We start from the raw sequence: 20,936 nt of genomic DNA, 5'->3' as shown, positions 1-20,936 counted from the left end.
AAGGAATGGATTCTTTCCATTCACTGAAGGTACTGAGATCTAAGTGAGGTGTCCTACAGCTTTCTGGAATACTTTTGTGAGTGCTGCGAGAGCAGAATCAGCAAAATTCTCCTCCTCCCTTTTACTTTTTGCCAGTTCTTTTTCTGCCGGTGGGAAACCACACTGTTTGTCCTCTGCGTTTCCCCCCCAGATATACTAGAGGCCCATACAATTGTAACACTGCCACTATGACAAACACGTCAGATGATTTAATAGCACATTTAATTTGACTCTGACCAGATTCCCTGGCTCATTGTGCTTTCCTGGCACTCTTCAGTTCTTTGGTATATATGGGAAAAGCTGAAATCCATAGTAAGAGGGGAGAGTAGCTCTCTTTGAGTATGACATAAGTAATCTCAGTGCCCAGTTGTGGTGTTGAAGCCAGTGTTATTAGTGGTTCAAACATTGGACTAGGACTCCAGAAGATGAGAGTTCAAATCCCCACTCAGCCATGGAAACCCACTGAGTGACCCTGGCAGTTCATAATCTCTTAGTCTCAGAGGAAGGCAGTGGTAAACCTCTTGCATCATGCCACATCAGAGATCGGACACCATGTGTTGGGTTAAAAGATGGCCATAACTTTAATGCTCATACTGGGATCATAAATCAAGTCGTAAATGTCATCATAAACCCATCATGAATGCCATAATAAATCATAAATGCCATCAATAATAATAATAATAATAATAATAATAATAATAATGTTTTATTTATATTGTCCCGCCTCTCCCAATGGATCAAGGCGGGATTACAACAGAATTATACAAACACAATGATACTAATAACAGTTATTTAAAATCACAATATAAAACATATCTCATCTAAAAACAATTGGTACAATATAAAAATTTATCACAGCCTGAGGTAGACTCCTGATCAGGAGGTAGCGAACTTGTTGAATCTATAAAAGATCAGGAGGGTATGCTTGCCGGAAGAGGTATGTTTTCAGCGCCTTTTTGAAGGCGTCCAAGGTGGGAATGAGTCGAAGCTCTTCCAGAAGGTTGTTCCAAATCGTTGGGGCCCTAGCCAAGAATGCTCTCTGGTGAGTAGATCTTAATCCCACCTTGGGGTGTTCAAGTAGGTTCTGCCCAGATGTTCTGAGAGTGCGGGGCGGATTATGTCAGGAGAAGCGTTCCCTTAAGTAACTCGGGCCCAAGCCATATAGGGCTTTAAAGGTGATCACCAATACTTTGTATTGCGCCCGGAAGCTAATTGGCAGCCAGTGTAAGGATTTTAGTACAGGTGTTATGGGGTCTGACCTTGAGGTACCAGTGACCAATCTGGCTGCGGCATTTTGGACTAGCTGAAGCTTCCGAACTTGGTACAAAGGTAGCCCCATGTAGAGCGCATTACAGTAATCTAAACGAGAGGTTACCATTGCGTGTACTACAGTTTCAAGGTCCTTTTGGTCCAGACAGGGGCGCAGTTGGCGTATCAGCCGAAGCTGGTACCAAGCACTCCTGGCCATCGCATCTACTTGAGATGATAACTGTAGGGATGAGTCCAGGAGTACTCCCAAACTGCGAACTTTGTCCTTTAGGGGAAGTGTGACCCCGTCCAGGACTGGGTGGCAAATTTCCCTGTCTGAACTTGGGGTGCCTATCACGAGTACCTCCGTTTTATCTGGATTCAGCTTGAGTTTGTTTCCCCTCATCCAGCCCATTACAGACTCAAGGCAGGCATTCAGAGGAGAGATGCCATCCCTAGTCACTGCAGCAGTCGGAGACATAGAGAAGTGAATTTGGGTGTCATCGGCATATTGATAACACCGTGCCCCATATCTCCGGATGATCTCTCCCAGCAGCTTCATGTAAATGTTAAAAAGCATGGGGGACAGTATAGCGCCCTGAGGGTCACCAGATGTCAGTTCCCTTTTGCGAGAACAACTGACCCCCAGCATCACCATTTGGAATCTGCCCGAGAGATAGGAACAGAACCACTGGAGCGCAGTGCCCCCAATACCTAGCTCCCTCAGGCGCTCCAGAAGGATACCATGGTTAATGGTATCGAATGCTGCTGAGATGTCTAAGAGCACCAACAGGGCCACACTTCCCCTGTCAATGTCCAGATGGAGATCATCAACTAGGGCGACCATGGCAGTTTCAACTCCATATCCCACCCTAAAGCCAGTTTGAAATGGGTCCAGATAATCGGCTTCATCCAAGACAGTTGGAAGGCGACTGCCCTCTCAATCACTTTGCCCAAAAATGGTAGTAAAGAGACTGGCCTATAGTTGTTCCTTATCAGGGGATCTAGAGAAGGTTTCTTTAAGAGTGGCTTAACCACTGCATGCTTAAGTGCTGATGGAAATTTCCCCTCCCTAAGGGATGCATTTATTATAGTCTGAAGCAGTGATGTTACAGCATCTCCTCCCTGAAGATGGGCAGGGATCGAGGGGGCAAGTTGTCCTCCTTACACATCCAAGGAGCTTGTCCACTTCATTGGTACTCACAAGCTCAAAACGATCCAGTCTAATGCAGTCCGCGGAGTCACTGGATACCTCTCTCATAGTCTCTGTTTTAATGCCGGCATCCAGATCGACCCTTATCTGAGAGATCTTATCGGCAAAGAAGTCATTGAATGCATCACAGCAGGCCGTTGTTGGTTCTAGTAATACGTTCGGGGTGGGAGGCAGTTGGATTAGCTCTCTGACCACTCTGAATAGCTCTGCTGGATGAGACTCTGCGGATGCAATACGTGCAGCATAGAACAAGTTCTTTGCTGCATCAATTGCTACTCTGTAGGAAACAAAGGTTTCCTAGGAGCGTCTTGTCAGATAAGCATCGGTGTTTCCGCCAGCGGCGCTCTAGTCGTCGCACGGCTTGCTTCATTTTCCGAAGATCTTGAGTGTACATTAATTGATCATAATTGGGTCATAAATCAACCATAAAATATATAAATATTAAATCACAAATTTAGTCATAAATCAATCAAATTACAAGTATAATCAATCATAGTGATGGCATAAATCAATCTCAAGCAGGTGACTATTAGCAGGTCACACTCATCCTCAGGGAGGCAATGGCAAACCTTCTCTGTCAGGAAGTTCCTCCTAATGTTGAGGTGGAAACTCTTTTCCTGTAGCTTGCATCCATTGCTCCAGGTCCTAGTCTCTGGAGCAGCAGAAAATAAGCTAGCTCCCTCCTCAATATGACATCCCTTCAAGTATTTAAACAGGGCTATCATATCACCTCTTAACCTTCTCTTCTCCAGGCTAAACATCCCCAGTTCCCTAAGTCATTCCTCATAGGGCATGGTTTCCAGACCCTTCACCATTTTGGTCGCCCTCCTTTGGAGACGCTCCAGTTTCTCAACATCCTTTTAAAATTGTGGTGCCCAGAACTGGACACAGTATTCCAGGTGGGGCCTGACCAGAGCAGAATAGAGTGGGACTATTACTTCCCTCGATCTAGACACTATACATCTGTTGATGCCGCCTAAAATCGCATTGGCCTCACTTCTCTCCAGGATGAAAAGGAGCCATTGTTGAGCACCCTTTGGGTTCGGCCAGTCACCCAATTCCAAATCCATGTAACAGTTACCTTGTCTATCCCACATTTTACAAGCTTGTTTGCAAGAATGTCATGGGGAACCTTGTCAAAGGCCTTACTGAAATCAAGATATACTATATCCACAGCATTCCCTTCATCTACCAAGCTGGTAATTTTATCAAAGAAAGAGATCAGATTTGTCTGGCATGACTTGTTTCTCTGAAACCCATGTTGACTTTTTGTGATTATGGCATTGCCTTCTAGATGTTCACAGACTCTCTGTTTAATGATCTGCTCCAGAATCTTTCCTAGAACTGATGTCAGACTAACTGGCCGATAATTGTTGGGATCCTCGTTTTTCCCCTTTTTGAAGATGGGGACAACGTTTGCCCTCCTCCAGTCTGCTGGGATCTCTCCTGTTCTCCAGGAGTTCTCAAAGATTATTGCCAATGGCTCCGATAATACATTTGCCAGTTCTTTTAGTACCCTTGGATGTAGTTCATCTGGTCATGGAGATTTATATTCGTTTAGATTAATCAGGTATTCCTGTACTATCTTTACTTATTCTGTGCTGAAATTCCCCTATTCTGTCCTCTGCTCCATTATCCTCAGGTTGAGCCCCTTTGCCTTTTCTGAGAAGACTGAGGCAAAGAAGGTCTTGAGTAATTCTGCCTTTTCTCTGTCCTCTGTTAGCATTTTGCCATCTTCTCCACGCAGTGGCCCTACCATTTCCTTCTTCTTTCTTTTGCTGCGGACATATCCAAAAAAGCCCTTTTAATTGTTCTTAACCTCTCTAGTAAGCCTGAGTTCATTCTGCACTTTAGCTTTTCTGACTTTACCCGTACAAATGCCTGCTATTTGTTTGAATTCCTCTTTGGTGATTTTTCCATTTCTTATGCATGTTACGTTTAAAAGTTAGCTCAGTTGGAAGCTTCTTAATCATCCATCCTGGTTTCTTTCATTTCTGTGTTGTAACTGTGACCTAAACTGGGGCTTTGGGGTGTGTGTCTTAAAATATTATTTTATTTTTGCATTTGGTGAAAGCTATAGTTAATTTTTTTTAATGGGCCTGTGCCCCAGTGGTCCAGACGTATTGGCTCATACATACACACACACACACACACACACACACACACACTTACGTGTTCCTCCCACATGTAGATATCCTGTTTAATCCTGATCTTTCAGTCTGACAGGGTTGTTTTCTTCTTGCTTCGCTGCCCATTTATAGTTATGATAAATGCAGCTCCCCCTTTGCTTTGACAAGTATTTCTAGTATTAGCATTTTTTCTTCTGTTTGAATAGATTTTTTATTTTCTATTTACATTGTCATCTTTTATGTCCCTTCATGCAATAAGGGAGTTAAGAAAAAGAAATTCTCTTCCAGGTGAAACATAAAAGTTTTTCTCTTCTGGGTTTGATATAAATTCTTGCTGCTGACACTGTAGATCGCTATAAGTGGAGACTTCCCTTCAAGGTTACAGAGTGAAGTAACCTACAAATGAGGTGAATGGAATTTTATCTCTTGATTAAGATGCTTTGTACAGCATCTTACCTTAGTCACTTCTGTAGCAGAGGGCATGTTAGCAAAGCTTTTCCTTCTCTAATAGGTTTCAGTTGGAAGATTTGCTGACAAGGAAATATATGAATGGTGGAAAGAAGTAGTTACCAATATACCATTTTGTATTGAAAGCAGAAATTTAGTATACAGTGTTAACAGTAGAGTACGAAGGGTTTTCGTCCTTACTCTTTATTATTTTTCAATTTATATTCCAGCCCTCAACAAAAACCATCAATCAGCTAACAATCCATAAATCACAATGAAATTCAAAACCAGTCTCTTTTTCTTGGGGGGGGGAGGGGGGTATCTTCAAATTGGTTGTTCTTCTTACTCATTCCAGTAGGTCTTTCTTTATTTTCTTAACCTCTGCCTATTACTTTGGCATTTTTTGTTCTTTTGATTATCTCATGTTGGTCACGGGACCTCTTCCACCATATTAAAGGACTATGGCTTTGGAAGTCATCCCAAGTAATTTTTTCTCTCACCAATAGCCACAGTTTTGTGCTTAGAAGATGGGCACATCCTTGCCTTGCATTAGTACTGTTATCACTTTACCAAGCAAGCACTCAGTAAAATTTGTCTACACTTAAGGCACTCGTTTGGGGGGAAAAAGCATCCATGGTAATTGCTCCACATTTTTTTTTGTTTCTGCTAGGAGTATTGTGTCATCTGCTTATCTTAAGTTGTTACTGTTCCTTCCTCCTATCTTCACTCCTCCTGCCTCTGAGTTCAAGCATGCTCTGCATAAGACATTTTCTGCATATAGATTGAATAAATAGGGTGATGATATGCAGGCTTGCCTGACCCCTTTGCCAATTGGAAATCATTCTGTTTCTCCATATTCTGTTCTAATAATAGCTTCTTGTCCTAAGTACAGATTTCTCTTCAGGACTGTCATGTGGTGGCACTCCCATGTCCTTAAGCCATCCATAGGCCTGTTACAGACTGCCAAAATAAAGCTGCTTCGGGTCTCTTTGGAGGTATGCTGTTTAAATGATGCATGGGTCCTAAGAGTCCGGAGGTCGCGCCAAAGCCACACTCCATTCCTAAGCACTGGAGTGCAGCTTTGGTGCAGCTTCCAGACTCTTAGGATGCCTGCATCATTTAAGCAGCATACCTCCAAAGAGACCCGAAGCAGCTTTATTTTGGCAGTCTGTAACAGGCCTATGTTTTTCATGATCTATGCAGTCAAAGGCTTTGCTGTAGTCAGTAAACCACATGCAGATTTTCTTCTGGAATTCCCTGGTACTCTCCATTATCCAACATATGGTTGCAGTGTTCTCACTAGTGCCTCTTCCTTTCTTAATCCAGTTTGCAGCTCAAGGGTTTCTCGTGCCATATACAGTATGAGTTTTTGCTGCAGAATTTTGAGTATGACTTCAGTTGCATGGGAAATTGGTATGATGGTTCCATAATTACTGCAATAATTTGTGTCTCCTTTTTCTGTGTGTATGGAAATATATATTGATCACTTTCAATCTGTGGACCATTGGTTTATTTTCCATATTTGTTGATAAAGTTTAGTTAAAGCTAAGCTTGACTGTCTCTATGAGTTGTATCAGTTCTGTTGGCATGTTATCTGTTCCTGGTGATTTGTTCTTTTCCATTTGCTTTCAGTGTAACTCTCACTTTGCTTTCCAAAACTTGGGACATAAGTTTCCAAAATTTGGACATAAGTTTCTTCTTTCCATGTGTTGTTTGTCCTTTCACATTTTTTATATAGCTCTTCTCTGCATTGTTTCCACTGTGTATTTATTTGATCATGGTCATGTATTGTGTTCCTCTTCTGACCATAGAGCACCCCTACCCTCAAACCCTAATATAATCAAAGTTTGCTTTTTGCATTTTTTTTTTTTGAAGTGGGGTATTTTCAAGCCGTGGATCATAGATTCATAGAGTGAGAAGAAACCACAAAGGCCATCCAATCCAACCCCCTGCCATGCAAGAATACACAATTAAAGCACTTCTGAAAGATGGCCATCCAGCCTCTGTTTAAAAGCCTCCAAAGGAGGAGAATACACCACTCTCCAAGGCAGTTTGTTCTATTGTCGAACAGCTCTTACTGTTAAGAAGTAGCTTCCATCCATTGTTCTGGGTCCTGTTCTCTGGAGCAGCAGAAAACAAGCTTGCTCCCTCCTCAATATGACACCCTTTCAAATACGTAAAAAGGGCTACCATATCACCTTTTAACCTTCTCTTCTCCAGGTTAAACATACCCAGCTCCCTAAGTCACTCTTCATAGGGCCTTGTGGTTTCCAGACCTTTCACCGTTTGGTCACCCTCCTCTGGAGACACTCCAGCTTGTCCACATCATATTTGAGTTGTGTCCAAAATTGGACATAATATTTCAGTGAGGTCTGATCAAAGCAGAATAGAGTGACACTATTACTTCATTTGATCTATACACCATACTAATATTGATGCAGCTTAGTATTGTGTTGGCTTTTTAAACTGTTGCATCACATTGGTGACTCATATTCAAGCCAAATTGCTATACTTAAAGTAGCAAAATTCTGCTACATTGTGTATAAAACATGTCTTCAGATGGCTAGTAATAATTGATGTTAGATGGCAGAGATTAATTATGATTCTTGTTTTAATAACTGTATTCTTATTTTTATACTGGTCAATGACCAAAATAAATTGTTGTTGTTGTAGCAACCTATGGTGAATCTATTGTGGGTTTTTCTTGGCAGACTTCATTTGGAGGAGATTTGCCCTTGCCTTCCTCTGAGGCTGAGAGAGTGTGACTTGCCCTAGGTCACCCAGTGGATTTCTTTCAAATCCTGATCTCTCAGTGCCTTAGTCCACCACTAAAAGTCACCATGGAAGCTATAATTTCTTCCATAAAATGGACATATAAGTTACATTTTAAAAACACACAGAAAAAGCTTTACAACAGAATGCTTCATCTTGACTGATAATGTGTTCAGGAGTGTTAAGTTCACTGCTGTGTTTGAAACCTAGTTTAATAGAATTGTATTTGGAAGGCATCTGGATAACATGTGTCTGAATTTTTATGTAATATGAAGTGGCTGTAGAGCCATTGTTTAATATTTTCAGAGGCATTTTTTTTAAAAAAAAACTAACTTTCTAAATTTTAAAGTAGTTACCAATTACTGAAAAATAGACTATATGAAGTGTTCTTATTTTAAATTTTAACCAAATCTCCTGATCTACTTGGAAGTTTACTGACTTTCTCAGAGTAGCAGGTTCTATTTTGCTGGGTAGCTTCCAAGTGAAATCAGCAGCTTTAAAAATGCAGAGCTGCCCATCACTGTAAGAAGAGGTTCATTCAATCCATGGCATGGCAACAGGAACTACTGAAATTGAGTTGTGTCATACATGTGAACAGATATTACCCAGAGAATACCGTTTTATCATTTTGTTAACAACCATGCTGAATCACTGTATTCTTTTTCTTTGTAGAATCTGAAAAGATTCCTGTGATGCGTGGGCAGTGGTTTATTGATGGCACCTGGCAGCCTCTGGAAGAAGAAGAAAGTAATCTGATAGAACAGGAACATCTGAGCTGCTTCAAGGGACAGCAGATGCAAGAGAATTTTGACATGGAAGTCTCAAAACCTTTAGATGGAAAAGAGGGTAAGCTATTGTTACACAAGAGATCTTGTTGCATGCTTTCTTTTCCCTTATAGTAGTCCTAATATTTGTGTGCATGATTAGTATGTTCTGCATGAGTACCAATAGAGGTTTGCCTTTGCCTTCCTCTGTCTGACAGAGTGTGACTTGCCCAAGGGTTTCCATAGTTGAGCGGGAATTCAAACCATGGTCTCCAGAGTCGTTGTCCTACTCTCAAACCATTACACCATACTGGCGTGTACTTACTTACTCATCTATATCTAAACACACACACACACACACACATATATATATACATATTCCTGTTGTTTTGTGTGTGTGTGTGTTTTGAAGTTTTTCCAAATGTTTATTAAAAGCTCTTGAAAAGAACAGTGAGTTTAGGTGCAGCCAGGAGAGGTTACAAATCACTTATTTCTTAATTTTGTTTCAGTCTAGCTCAGTGGTTCCCAAACGTTGGTCTTCCAGGTGTTTTTGGCTTCAGCTTCCAAAATTCCTGACTGTTGGACAAGGTGGCTGGGGCTTCTGGGAACTGAAGTGCAAAACACTGAGAGGACCAAAGGTTAGGGACTTTTGGTCTAGGGGAATAGAAATGTATGCACTTTAATTGTTTCCTTTGAATTGGTTTATTGTAGTAATACTGTTGTAAAATGACCATACCATGAGTCTTGATATAGTAATCCTTAGGCTTTGAATCATAATCACCTCACAGGTTCAGGACTGGTGGCAGGTAGTTTAATAAACTGTTGCTTGCTTCTTATTTGATCACAGCCTAATATTCTGGACAGCCAAGAGAGAGATTCTGTAGCTGGCAGCTTAGCTTGTTAAATGTCAAGATGGTGTCACTGGTTAGCAAGGACAGACATGAAGAGTCTTTCCCCTTAGCCCCCCAGTAGCTAAATACAAGCTTACAGTAAGGCAAAGTTGTTTACATTAACAGAAATGTTGCCAAATTCTTTTCAAGTTGTTGTTGTGCGCTTTCAAGTCATTTCCAACTTAGGACAACTCTAAAGCTAACTTATCCCAGGGTTTTATTGGCAGAATTTTTCAGAGGCGATTTGCTTTTACCGTCTTTTTAGGTTGTGAGAGTGTGACTTGCCCATGGTCATCCAGTGGGTTTCCATAGCAAAGTGGGAATAGTGTCCTGTTGATTTCATTGGGTCTGTTCCAAGCATGACCACGAGCATGTCTGCACAGGCCAAATAAGCCAGTTTCCCCACATCCTTACAGCATCCTGTCTTGACGACTCAGGGCCCAAAGCCCCGATTCAACTGCAGACTGTCTTCTTGATGTGAGGCCAATTCCTCATCGAATCCGGGCCATCCCTCCCTTAAACCAATTTAAAAGGCACCCGGAGACTGTTAACATATGCTTGCGCACATCCCACTGTGCCACATGCCAGCACTGCCACATGTTGCTTCCTCTGAAGGCCTCTATGCAGACTTAGGAAAACTTTAGGATATTTAGGACTCATATTTTCATTTGACCTATTGTATCCCATTTTGGGAGAAAGGTGGAATATAAATCCAATAAATAATTAAATCATAGAGGTATGACGTTTCAATTTCTACTACCTCAAAATGTTTAAGTGAAATATCTCTTGCCTTGTGTTGATTCAAAAGTATCAGGTGTATTTCAACAAGGTTACATGTGGAGTCTTTTTTTCTTGAATATACAGCAAGTATTAATCTAATTACTCATTTGAGCACAGTTAATTTCCCTGTCTTTATTTTTTAAAGTGGCCTTTGTCAAAGTTATCACTTGTGTAGGCATGCATCTTACTCTGTAGCTCTGAATCCTGTGATATGCCAGTGTTGATACTGTGGGTTTATCCAGAATTGCTTTGCTTTATTCACAAAGGAAAGAATTAATTTAGAGCCCTAGCTAATAACAAGATACAAGTCCAAGATAATAGGACAGGAAGCCATCTAATAGACCAGACACAAGTGATTTGGTTTCTAAGAAATTTATCACACAGGCAGGATCCCGTGCAAAAATGGGATTTAAACTGGAAAAACCCCACAAAAGTGGATTGATTTTCAGACGACATCTGAAATTAAACAGGACAGAAAGTGGGGAAAACTCGCAAAAAGCAGGTTGTTTTTCAGATGACGTCAGGGTTAATGAGCATTAATGTGACATTAACCCGGATGGAAAGTCAACAAAACACAGTTTTTTACTTTTGGAAAATCCCTAAAGTAAAAATTGACATGTTTCGTCAACTTTCTGTCCAGGTTAATGTTGTGTTAATGCTCATTAACCCCGATGTGTCTGAAAAACAGCCCGCTTTTGCAGGGTTTTTTCTGGGTTTTAAATCCCGTTTCTGCATGGGATTTGGGCAGTTTGCCTCCATGTGATAATGTCCTAAGTTAGGGAAAGATCAGGTTTCAAAAATATCAGCAGTGTATGGATGGTGGCAAGCAGGATCTCTCTCTTGCAGAATTTCCTGGCTGTAAAATGGTGTTCAGACTGTAGATTAAACCCTACTGTCTTGCTTCATAGTGAGAGATAGGCTGTGTAGGATCTGAATGGGGCTAATTGAGTGCTGTGTACCTCACTGTTAGCTGGCCTAAATAGCCTAAAAAGGCACCAGGTCCCCTCTGATCTCGGAAGCTAATCAGGGTCAGCCCTGGCTAGTACTTGGATGGGAGACCGCCAATGAATACCAGGTGCTACATGCACATAAGTTAACAAGCAGCTTGAAGACACATGCTCACACTCATAAACTAAGCATTCCTTTAATAAAATCTCCCAAGAGAGTTCAATAAAGCTTCCATCAATGTTGTTCTTTGATCAGATTGTTCAGATGACTTTCTTACTTCAAACATTCAGTTGGAACAGATTTTTAAAATTTACACTGTTGAAGATGTCTTCAATAATCTTAGAATTCACCGAGGCACAGCTGTTGACTAAACTCTAAAGAATGTATACACACACTTTTTAGAAAACATCGATGTTGCACATCGATAAGACTCAGAGAAATTGCTTTTTTCTTTGCTGTAGCAGGATTTCTAGCACCCGGGCTGTGTCCCTCTTGAATATTGGGAGGCAGACAAATCCTGATTGGAGCCCAGACATGGCATGGGAAATGTGCTGTGTAGCTCTCCCATGTTTTGTCTGTTACATTTCTCTCTGTATTCAATAGTTTGTGTTTGTGCTGCAGTCAAGTTTCAGTACTTGCAAATGTGTCTTGTCCACCTTAGATTAGTGTGACTTAAACAACAGTCTAGCACATTAGACCTCTGTTTAAGTCTCCTAAATCTAGACTTTGTAGCATCATCTTGAAAGCTCCTGTTTTGAAGCTAAGTGGGAGAGGGCTGTTTGTTGTAGGCTTTCAACATGAGTTGACCACTGTGGGAACTTAATGCTGGATGAACTGTGCTGGCTTTTGGTCTGATCCAGGGAGATCTTTTTTATCTTTCTACTTTCTTTAGTCTTTTAACTTGTTTCTTTGCTGTTTGCCAAAAGCAAGAGAATGCGCTGGGAGCACTTTGAAAGAATTGGAACTTGGGTACCTCTAAATCAGCACCTTTCAGGTACAGGTTGTCTGTATTCATTTGCAATAATTTGTAAATGAATCAACTGTGAATTAAAAGTTTCTCTGATGTTCCTTCTCCAGTTGGCTGTTCTCCATACTACCATTGTAGATGTAGTGAAATTTGATTATTTCTTGTTTTGAGATTTCACCTTCTATGATTATTATTGACTTGTTAGTTTTTGCTTTCATTGCTTTAACCCCTAAGCCACATTTATATTCATGCAGAGCCAGAAAGCAGTTTGGAGCATCCGTTCATAGATGGGGGATTTTACTGATTCATAGTGTCAAGACTTTTTTGCTAGTCTCCCCCCCCCCCCCCCCAGGTAGAAATAATTTTGTTCACCTCTGTTGGAAACTCAGTTTGGAAGGCATGCTAGTTTTACTGGGATATAGCAGCTATTATGTATGTCATCATTGGCTACCTTTCATATCTATGTTTATGTGGCATGATACCCAGTTTGTGTATTGGTTTGAGCATTGGATGGCGACTCTGGAGGCCAGGTTTGAATCCCCAATTATTTATTTATTTATTTACTGTATTTATATCCCACTCTTCAGCCAGAAAGGCTCTCAGAGCTGCTTACAGATCATTAATTAGATATTTCCCTGCCCTCAGGCTTACAATCTAAAAAAGACATGACATAAAAGGAGAAGGGAGTAAGTCCAGCATTCCTTCTCTCCCTCGGAGACCTGGACCATGGCAGATGGACTGGAGGAAGGGCTCTTCTTCTTACTTCTTATACTGACTCAGCCTCATGAGGAAAAGGCAAAGGCAACCCCCCCATCATGTCAAGAAAACAAATCATGCCAGTAATAGATGGGCCTTAGGGTTGCCATAAGGTGGAAACAACTTGAAGGCACATGACAACAACAATGCTTGCGTGCAGATTATCTGAAAATTATTGCCTGGATTTTCATGTTTGTAGCAAGCACACATTTCTTCTGAGAATCAAATATTATGTGTACAGTATGAAGCAGAGGTCAGGGGGTTCCACCCCGGGGCAGAATCCAGTTTCAGGAAAGTTAGAGCTAGTCTTGCATGAGTAATTTCACCTACGTTGTGTTGTCAGAATACTGCTATACATTTTCAGCTGTCTGAGTCGAGGGGAAATAGAATTAGAATATGTGCTTTCAGGACAGCTGCTTCATTCATTTCCTTTCATTTGGAGGCAGAGTATTCATTGCCTAAGAAAACCCTATAAAATTAATGGAGTCACCATAAGTCAACAGATGACTTGAAGGTATGCACGCACACACACACAGGGGACCTGGCAAAAGTTGCCTACTAAAGGTTGGGCAAAAGCACAGGCTACATTCAGTCCCCACCAGGAGCCAACTTTTTTTGTTGTTCCCAGATGCTGCTGTTTGGATGTGGCATTTTTGCCACAATTGAGGGCCTATATACCCTAAAGGCACTAAATGCTGACTGGTCTTGGGAGCTAAGCAGGGCCAGCCTTGGTTAGTACTTGTATGGGAGACTGCCAGCAAACACTATATTTCAGAGGAAGGCTATATTTAAGAGGAAGGAATGGGCAAAACCACCTGTAAGTGTTCCTTGCCTAAGAGAACCCTATGAAATTCATAGGGTCACTATAAGTTGTCAGAAGACTTGAAGGGATGCGCATACACAAACGGTTCCAGGAGCAGGCTTTTTCTGGTGAACAGGAAGCAACTTTTGGTCACCTCCTGTGGCTCCAAAATGTGGCCCACGAGGCAAAAAACACAGAAAAAAAAAAAGATCCCCCGCCCCATAGAAGGCCCACTAAATTTCTTCTCCCACCAGCAGCTCCTTTGCTATACTAGTCCTAATTGTGCCCTACAAGCTTCCATGTTGAAAGTAAAAAAGCAGCCAAATGTCTTGTTTAATATAACATCTAGATTGGCCCTCCTTACCAACCAAGAATGCATATGTATGTAGCCTCAAAATTTATAGAGTATGTAACATACACTCTCAAAAATAGGTTCACCAGCTCTGGCTGAGGAAGTTGCTGGAGATGGTTTTTAAAAAACTAAGTTTGAATTTTTCCTTGTTGCTTTACTTGCTTGAACACGTGGACCAAATCTTACCTCTTTAAATTCTGACTTAGAAAACCAGAACTGTATAGACCAGAGAGCATACCCTCTTTTGTTTCAGTATTTTATCTTTTATGCTTCTGTGTGTGTGTTCACCCAGTATTGGCAGTTTTCTTTCTGCAGGTCATTTTCTAAAAATATGAAAAAATATATATAATAAAAAAGTATATTTAAAAACACAAAAGTAAAGTTCAAGAAGATATGATTTCTGTTATGCTTTCTGAAGCTTAGGCAGCCAGCATGAAACTTTTATGCTGTACTAAAATACTTGAAATCCTATTATTTTTACCTTAAAGCTGGGTCAGCTTTGTTCTTTTTAAATATATATTTAAGCTGGCTTCTTGCTGGTTTTGCCAGCTTTTTTCTCCCTTTTCATTCTTCTTTTTAAAGAGGTCAACAAACTCTGTACCGATCATGTTGATGTTCCATTTCGCCTGCACTATGGTCTTCCTAATGATGTCACCTAGAGTCTGTTTCTGATCATGGTCCACAGTTTTGTCATTAAATAAAGGCTCTCTCACAGTAGGCATTTAGAAGCAGAAATGGAAAATGTAAAGCCGAAGGCTTTCATGGCCGGCATCCATAGTTTTTTGTGGGTTTTTCGGGCTGTGTGGCCATGTTCTAGCAGAGTTTTTTCTGATGTCAGAAAGAAACTCTGCTAGAACATGGCCACATAGCCCGAAAAACCCACAAAAAACTATAGAAATGGAAAATGCAAAAGCAACCGCTTCTTCATTTTGCTAAGACTGCCCTCTAGTATTTCTCCAACAACTTCTCTGATCTATGTTCTGTACCATCCTGGGAGACAATCTCTTTCTTTCTTTTTTGTAAAATACATTGGTCATCCTACAGCTTATTGATCACAGTTATGTATTGCTGCAGCAAGAAGAGGTAAATCTACCTTTTTCCCATTATTGCAAAGTGGGAGCGTTACATTTGGCTTATTTTAAAAAGTGATATTTCAGTACCATACCATTTCGCTGTGTATTTAAATACACCGTATTGGTACACTTCCTTTCTAATTTTTTTTTAAAAATATCAGCTGGAGATAACATGATTGAAAATGACCTGGCCTGATCTTCTTTACTTCAGCTACTGAATAATTAAATTTGAATTGAACTGAATTTTCTTCCCTAGCACCATGGAGTTCTGGGGAGCTGCTGTTACTGTGTTCCAGCTTCTTCATAGAATCCTGAAAGACTATCACCAGACTGTGCAAAAAAGGGAATGCATAATTATGAAATTATAAACAGTGTAAATGGAGAAATTGCTTTCTCTTGCAAAATGGAAAAACATGGTGTCATGCATTAGCATCCATAGATAGTAGGGCACCAGAGTGTGATTCCCAGCTTGGTCATGAAATCTGCTGGCTGACCTTGGGCAAGTCACATGCTCTCAGCCTCAGGGGAAGGCAAAGGCAAACAGATCTTGCGAACAAACTGCAAGATAGCTCTCCTTAGGGTCACCATAAATGGGAAATGACTTGAAGGCATGCAACATCAGGTTTAAAACTTTGGTCCAAAACCCACTGCAGAAATAATCTAGTTTGAGTCCGCTTTAACTGCCCTGGCTCAGTGCTAGGGAATCCTGGAAACTGTAGTTTATTGTGGCACCAGAGCTCTCTGACAGAGAAGGCTAAATGTCTCACAAAACTACAGTTCTCAAAATTCCCTAGCAATAGCAAGTACATTTCTATACCGCTTATAAATGCACTTAAGCATTCCCTAAGCAATTTACAAAGTGTAGGCTAATTGCCCCCAACAATCTGGGTACTCATTTTAACGATCTTGGGAGGATGCAAGCCTGAGTTGAGCCTGAGCCCTTGGTTGGTATTGAACTCACAACCTTGCAGTTTGTGAGTGAGTTTTTGCAGTACAGGCATTTAACCACTGTGCCACAGGGCTCCTTCTAGCATTGAGCCAGGACAGTTAAAGTGGCCTCAAACTGGATTATTTCTGGCATGTGTTTTAGACCTCAGAAAACTTAATCACTTTAGAGGATTGAGTGGCACAAGATGCTTAGCAGCATTGCCATTTTCCGGGGAATTCCCCAGAATCTGGGAAATTTGATTATTTATTTATTCCTGAGGATTTTGACTGAATATTCCGGTAAATATTGGGGAATTCCGGGGATTTTGGATTTTGGTAAAACATTCTGGGAATATCTTTGAGGCTTGTTGGCAACACTGATGCTTAGGCAAATCTTTAAAGACACAGAACAGTGTGGAGGGGTATTTATGGAAGACAATTGCAGAAAATTATTAAGATATTAATACTGTGGCCAAGATCAAACAATGTTATGGTTTCAAAATAGCTGAATTAGAAACCAGACCAGTTCTGGTCTGAAGAGAGGAGGACCACTATCCATCCTGGGTATTTCGTCCTCTTTTTTAGTGGATAAACCATACCAATTTCCAGAAGCGATTCTTTTCACTATGCATTGATTTTCATGTGCTGGAGGCAGATTGCACAATGAAAATACATTGTCCTTTCCCACCCCCACTTCTTTGTATGAGCAGCATTGTTAACAGAAGATAAAGCCAATTTGTTTAGTACTCTGTCTTGGAATTGTTTCTGAAAAGCTGGTGTAGAAATCTGGAGCTCTGGCGCAATGCATTCCTGGCAATCCACTCCCAGCACAGAGATGCATGAAATCCCAAGAAACATCATTCCTTGCCCCCCAAAAGTGGGAATGGTGAGCTGGTTTCCCTATTCTGTGTGCTTAGATTTTATTTATTTTTTTAATTATTTATTGAGCTGATAGCTCACCTTTCTCCCAAAGATGGGATGGGACAGCTCATAGTTACACTAAATAAAAGAGATGAAAGCAAGATCAAATATTAGAATTAAATTCAAAACACAGTTTAATGCCACCTTTTAAAGAAAAGTAGTACAGAAAGCTGGTAACAAGCCTTGTCCTGAGCAACAGATCAATTGCCACAAAGGTTGCTTGAGTTGAAACCTATTTTGTTCTATGTGAGAATTAATGGTTACCAGAATCTTCATGGGGAATCCAGTGATTCCAGGCAGCTAACATATGACATCTTAAGCAAACCTTAAGCTAGCAAGCTGTAGCTTGTGTGCAGTTATATGTTTCTTTGGCAATATGGGTATGAAACAAGACTGGCAAATGTGCCCATCCTCTTTATTCCTGTATAGTACATACCTAAGAGTCTGCATGACCTCCTTGTGTATACTGAGAAGTCTCCATATGAAGTCCACTTAAAGAGGGCATGTTCTTACTCTCTTGATAAACATTCATATACACTTATGCCATAAAATTGAGAAAACATCGAGAGGTAGCCATGTTGGCCATATAGCAAATCCAATAACATCAAAAATCCACCAAATGGTGATACCTTTATTGAATGAATGAATGAACCTTTATTTGTATACCGCTATTCCAATGATCACAGCGGTTTACAGTCAGTTAAAATATGATACAACAAATCCAATAAAAGAAATCCCCCCACATTAAGCAATAAAATACAACAATAAAAATATCCATCATTCAATCACCTTTTAAAACCATTAAAACTAATAACAGCAATAACCCCAAAGACATCCATTACATTACAATTACAACAGCATAAAGGAGAAGAGTGGAATTAAGGGACATGGGGGAAAGCAAGGCGGAAAAAATGAGTCAACCAAAATGCACAATATACATGTTGCTAGCTTTCGACGCTCCACTGGCTTCAAAATATCCTTCCATACCATCTGAACTAAGAACAACAACAAAAAAAGCAAAATGCAGGCTTATGACTAACAACTTCAATTCCCCCCCCCCCCCCCGGTATGGTTTTTAACACCTTGCCTGATGAAGAAGCCAGTGGAGCTTCGAATGCTTGCAACATGCATATTGTGCACTTTGGTTGGTCCAATAAAGGTATCACTGTTTGGTGGATTTTTGATGTTATTGGATTTGCCATAAAACTGACTAGTTTTTAAGAAGCCACTTCTTGAGCTTTTAATCTTCCAACGAAGGTAAAATTCTTTCATTTGGACTACAATTAGCAATTATTACGTATATACAGTGGTCCCTCCACATTTGCTGGGCTGGACGCCCGTGAATGTCAAAAAACCACAAATGAAAAGAAGACTATTCATCTTTCCTAAGAGAACACCTCTCTGGGAATCTTCTAGTCCTCCAGTGCAACTCTGTGGTTAACATCTGTCAGAGGTTGACCATAGAATCATGTTGGAGGACCTACAAATGGCTAGAGAAGGGTTTTCTCTAGGAACTTCTAGGTTCTCCAGGACAACTCTGTGGTCAACGTCTGGCAGAATTGCACTGGAGCACCTAGAGATTCCTAGAGAGAACATATTAATCAAAACTGCAAATAATCAAATCCGCCAGAGTCAAGGCTGCAAATGTGAAGGGCCAGCTACTCAGGCTTGCATCCTTCCGAGGAGGGAGCTAAAATGAGTACCCAGACTGTTGGGGGCAAATTAGCTTACTTGCTAATTAGCTTACTTGCTGTTCACCGCTATGATCTTTGGAATAGCGGTATATAAATAAAACAAATTATTATTATTAGTAGTAGTAGTAGTACCTAAATGTTTTCCTAGATGTAACAGTACAGTCTTGAGAAATTCACTGTCCTCTGCCTAAGAAAGGGACAGTTAGCTTCGCACAGGACAGGGGCAGCCTGGATCTCAAGGGAAGTTACTTTCCCATTGCTAATGGAGTTGAAATTTTATTCCTGTCTTTTATTGCCCTTTGTCCCCGGTCCCCACAAGGCCAAGAAGGGAATTGGCCTCTGCCTACATTGATATCTGAACTACAGTAGAAATATCTGATACAAAGTGTAGGCCTGTGACTTAGAAGCATCACTTTCCCTCTCCTATGTGATTTTAACATCTTTTACCTTATGAAGAAGCCAGTGAGCTTTGAAAGCTTGCATGATATATTTTTTTGCATTTTGGTTGGCTAGTAAAGGGAACACTCCTTTATGGGTTTTGGATTTTCTTGTACAGCATTTTGCTGCATGGCCAACACATAAATATATTTTCATGGCTACCCTTTTGACATTCTTACTCCTAGAGGCTAATCCAACATTGAAATCTTCTGGCTTTGGTATGAGAGGTCTAGAAGTGATGTTATGTACCGTAGGTTATCATGAGTTAAAAGAATGTTACTGATCTTGTTACATTTTTGAAAATTACTGCTAACTCTGCTGAAATCTCCGAATGGCAGATGGCTGACACCCATATCAACGCTTTTTAGTGGAAAATTGACAGAGGCTGCTCCACTTGGCATGCTTGAATTGTGATTGATATCATTACATAACATTGGTGTTTAAACTATTTATTTTAAAGATTGCTATGCCACTTTTAAGGACCAGAGTCTTCTCAGAACAGTGTACAGAAAAGAAAAGAAAAAGAGCAAAACTTTTGTCATCATAAAGGAATGATACAATAAAAGAGCAAGCACTGACTACCATAAACCAGTTAAAAACTATCCACAGTACTGGCTAAAAGAGCATCATAACAGAATGCATATTGTCATTGTTGCCAGTTAGATTTTCAAAATCGCACCACATACATAGTGAGAGTTCAAGGGGATGTACAATAAAGACATTGCAAGTTCAGATAAAATCCCAAGGAGCAAAGAAAACCAAACAATAACATTTACAAGGACATCCCATCTTTCCCCTCTCTCCTGACCTCTGTCATGTTAAATTCTCTGAATAGGCAGCAAAGGTTCCTACTTCAGTGTACACAGCAGTAACTTTATCAGCTCCTAGAGGATAAAATGTACCAAAAATACATTGTTTAATGAAAACTGAAACACAAGGGCATACAGCACATACTCAACTTTCTTCCTGACCAAATATAATAAACAGTTTGCTGAAAGATGCTGTACAGAGAAACTTCAGGATAATATGTGTCCCTCGAAAAGGGATAATACTGGCAGTACTAAGACTGCTGGAAGTCACTATATAGGACCTCTGCATCTCACCCAGTTCTATAAAATCCCAAACTTGCTGCATGACATTTGGGGGGCAAGGGGGCAGGGGTTGCCAGAGAAGAGAGGGAACCTGGAACTTGGATAATACAATCCCAGTTGAACATGCCTAAATACATGATAGGGAAACAGCAGCAAAAACAATTTTAAAAGGAGCCACATCAGAATTTTCAGTCACTAAAAGCTTCTACCAAAAGATAAATAAATCTCAGTCAGTGCTTATAAGAGCAGATTAGGGCCTCAGCTAGGATAATAGTGGGGAAGAAACAAGTACAACATAGTATTTTTCTTAAAGTGGAAAGATGCCATGGAAAATGTACTTTTTAAAAAGCATCAGTTCATTTGCTCAGTCCATACCTCTCTTCCCGTTTTCAGATTCTCACTATCCTCTTGGAGCCTCCTGTGTTTGTGAGACTTTATAGCACTACGAAGCAGTTTTGGAGGTTTCTCTGTCAGAGATGCAGGGGAAACCCTTCTGTAATAATAATTGACTACAGGCTTCTCCTGACGCTCGAATTAAGTGCGGTGGGATAATATCTAAGGCGCGTTACAGAGCGCCCAAGAAGGGTGCTCTGCCGCCGCCGCCAGTTGCTACATCCGGGAACCGCAGCGGCCAAACCGCGCGGCTCCCGGGCGCAGCAAGAAAGAAGCGCCAAAATGGTGCTTC

At 40.7% G+C, this 20,936-nt stretch overlaps 1 protein-coding gene across 4 annotated transcripts in view; it reads left to right on the top strand.

The window, feature by feature from the left end:
• Positions 1-20,936, top strand: part of DDHD1 (DDHD domain containing 1) — a 65,781-nt gene that overhangs the window by 9,107 nt on the left and 35,738 nt on the right. For all 4 annotated transcript variants that reach the window (XM_089522904.1, XM_089522902.1, XM_089522903.1 and 1 more), the window contains exon 2: positions 8,521-8,694. In XM_089522904.1, coding sequence (XP_089379030.1) covers positions 8,521-8,694 — 174 coding nt within the window. The remainder of the gene's footprint in view (positions 1-8,520; positions 8,695-20,936) is intronic.

The sequence above is a fragment of the Sceloporus occidentalis genome, unplaced genomic scaffold, assembly GCF_023333645.1.
Source record: "Sceloporus occidentalis isolate IW3139 unplaced genomic scaffold, rSceOcc1.0.p SCAF_4, whole genome shotgun sequence".
Taxonomy (NCBI): domain Eukaryota; kingdom Metazoa; phylum Chordata; class Lepidosauria; order Squamata; family Phrynosomatidae; genus Sceloporus; species Sceloporus occidentalis.
The sequence above is the reverse complement of the archived record's forward strand: the minus strand, read 5'-3'. Positions and strand labels throughout refer to the sequence as shown.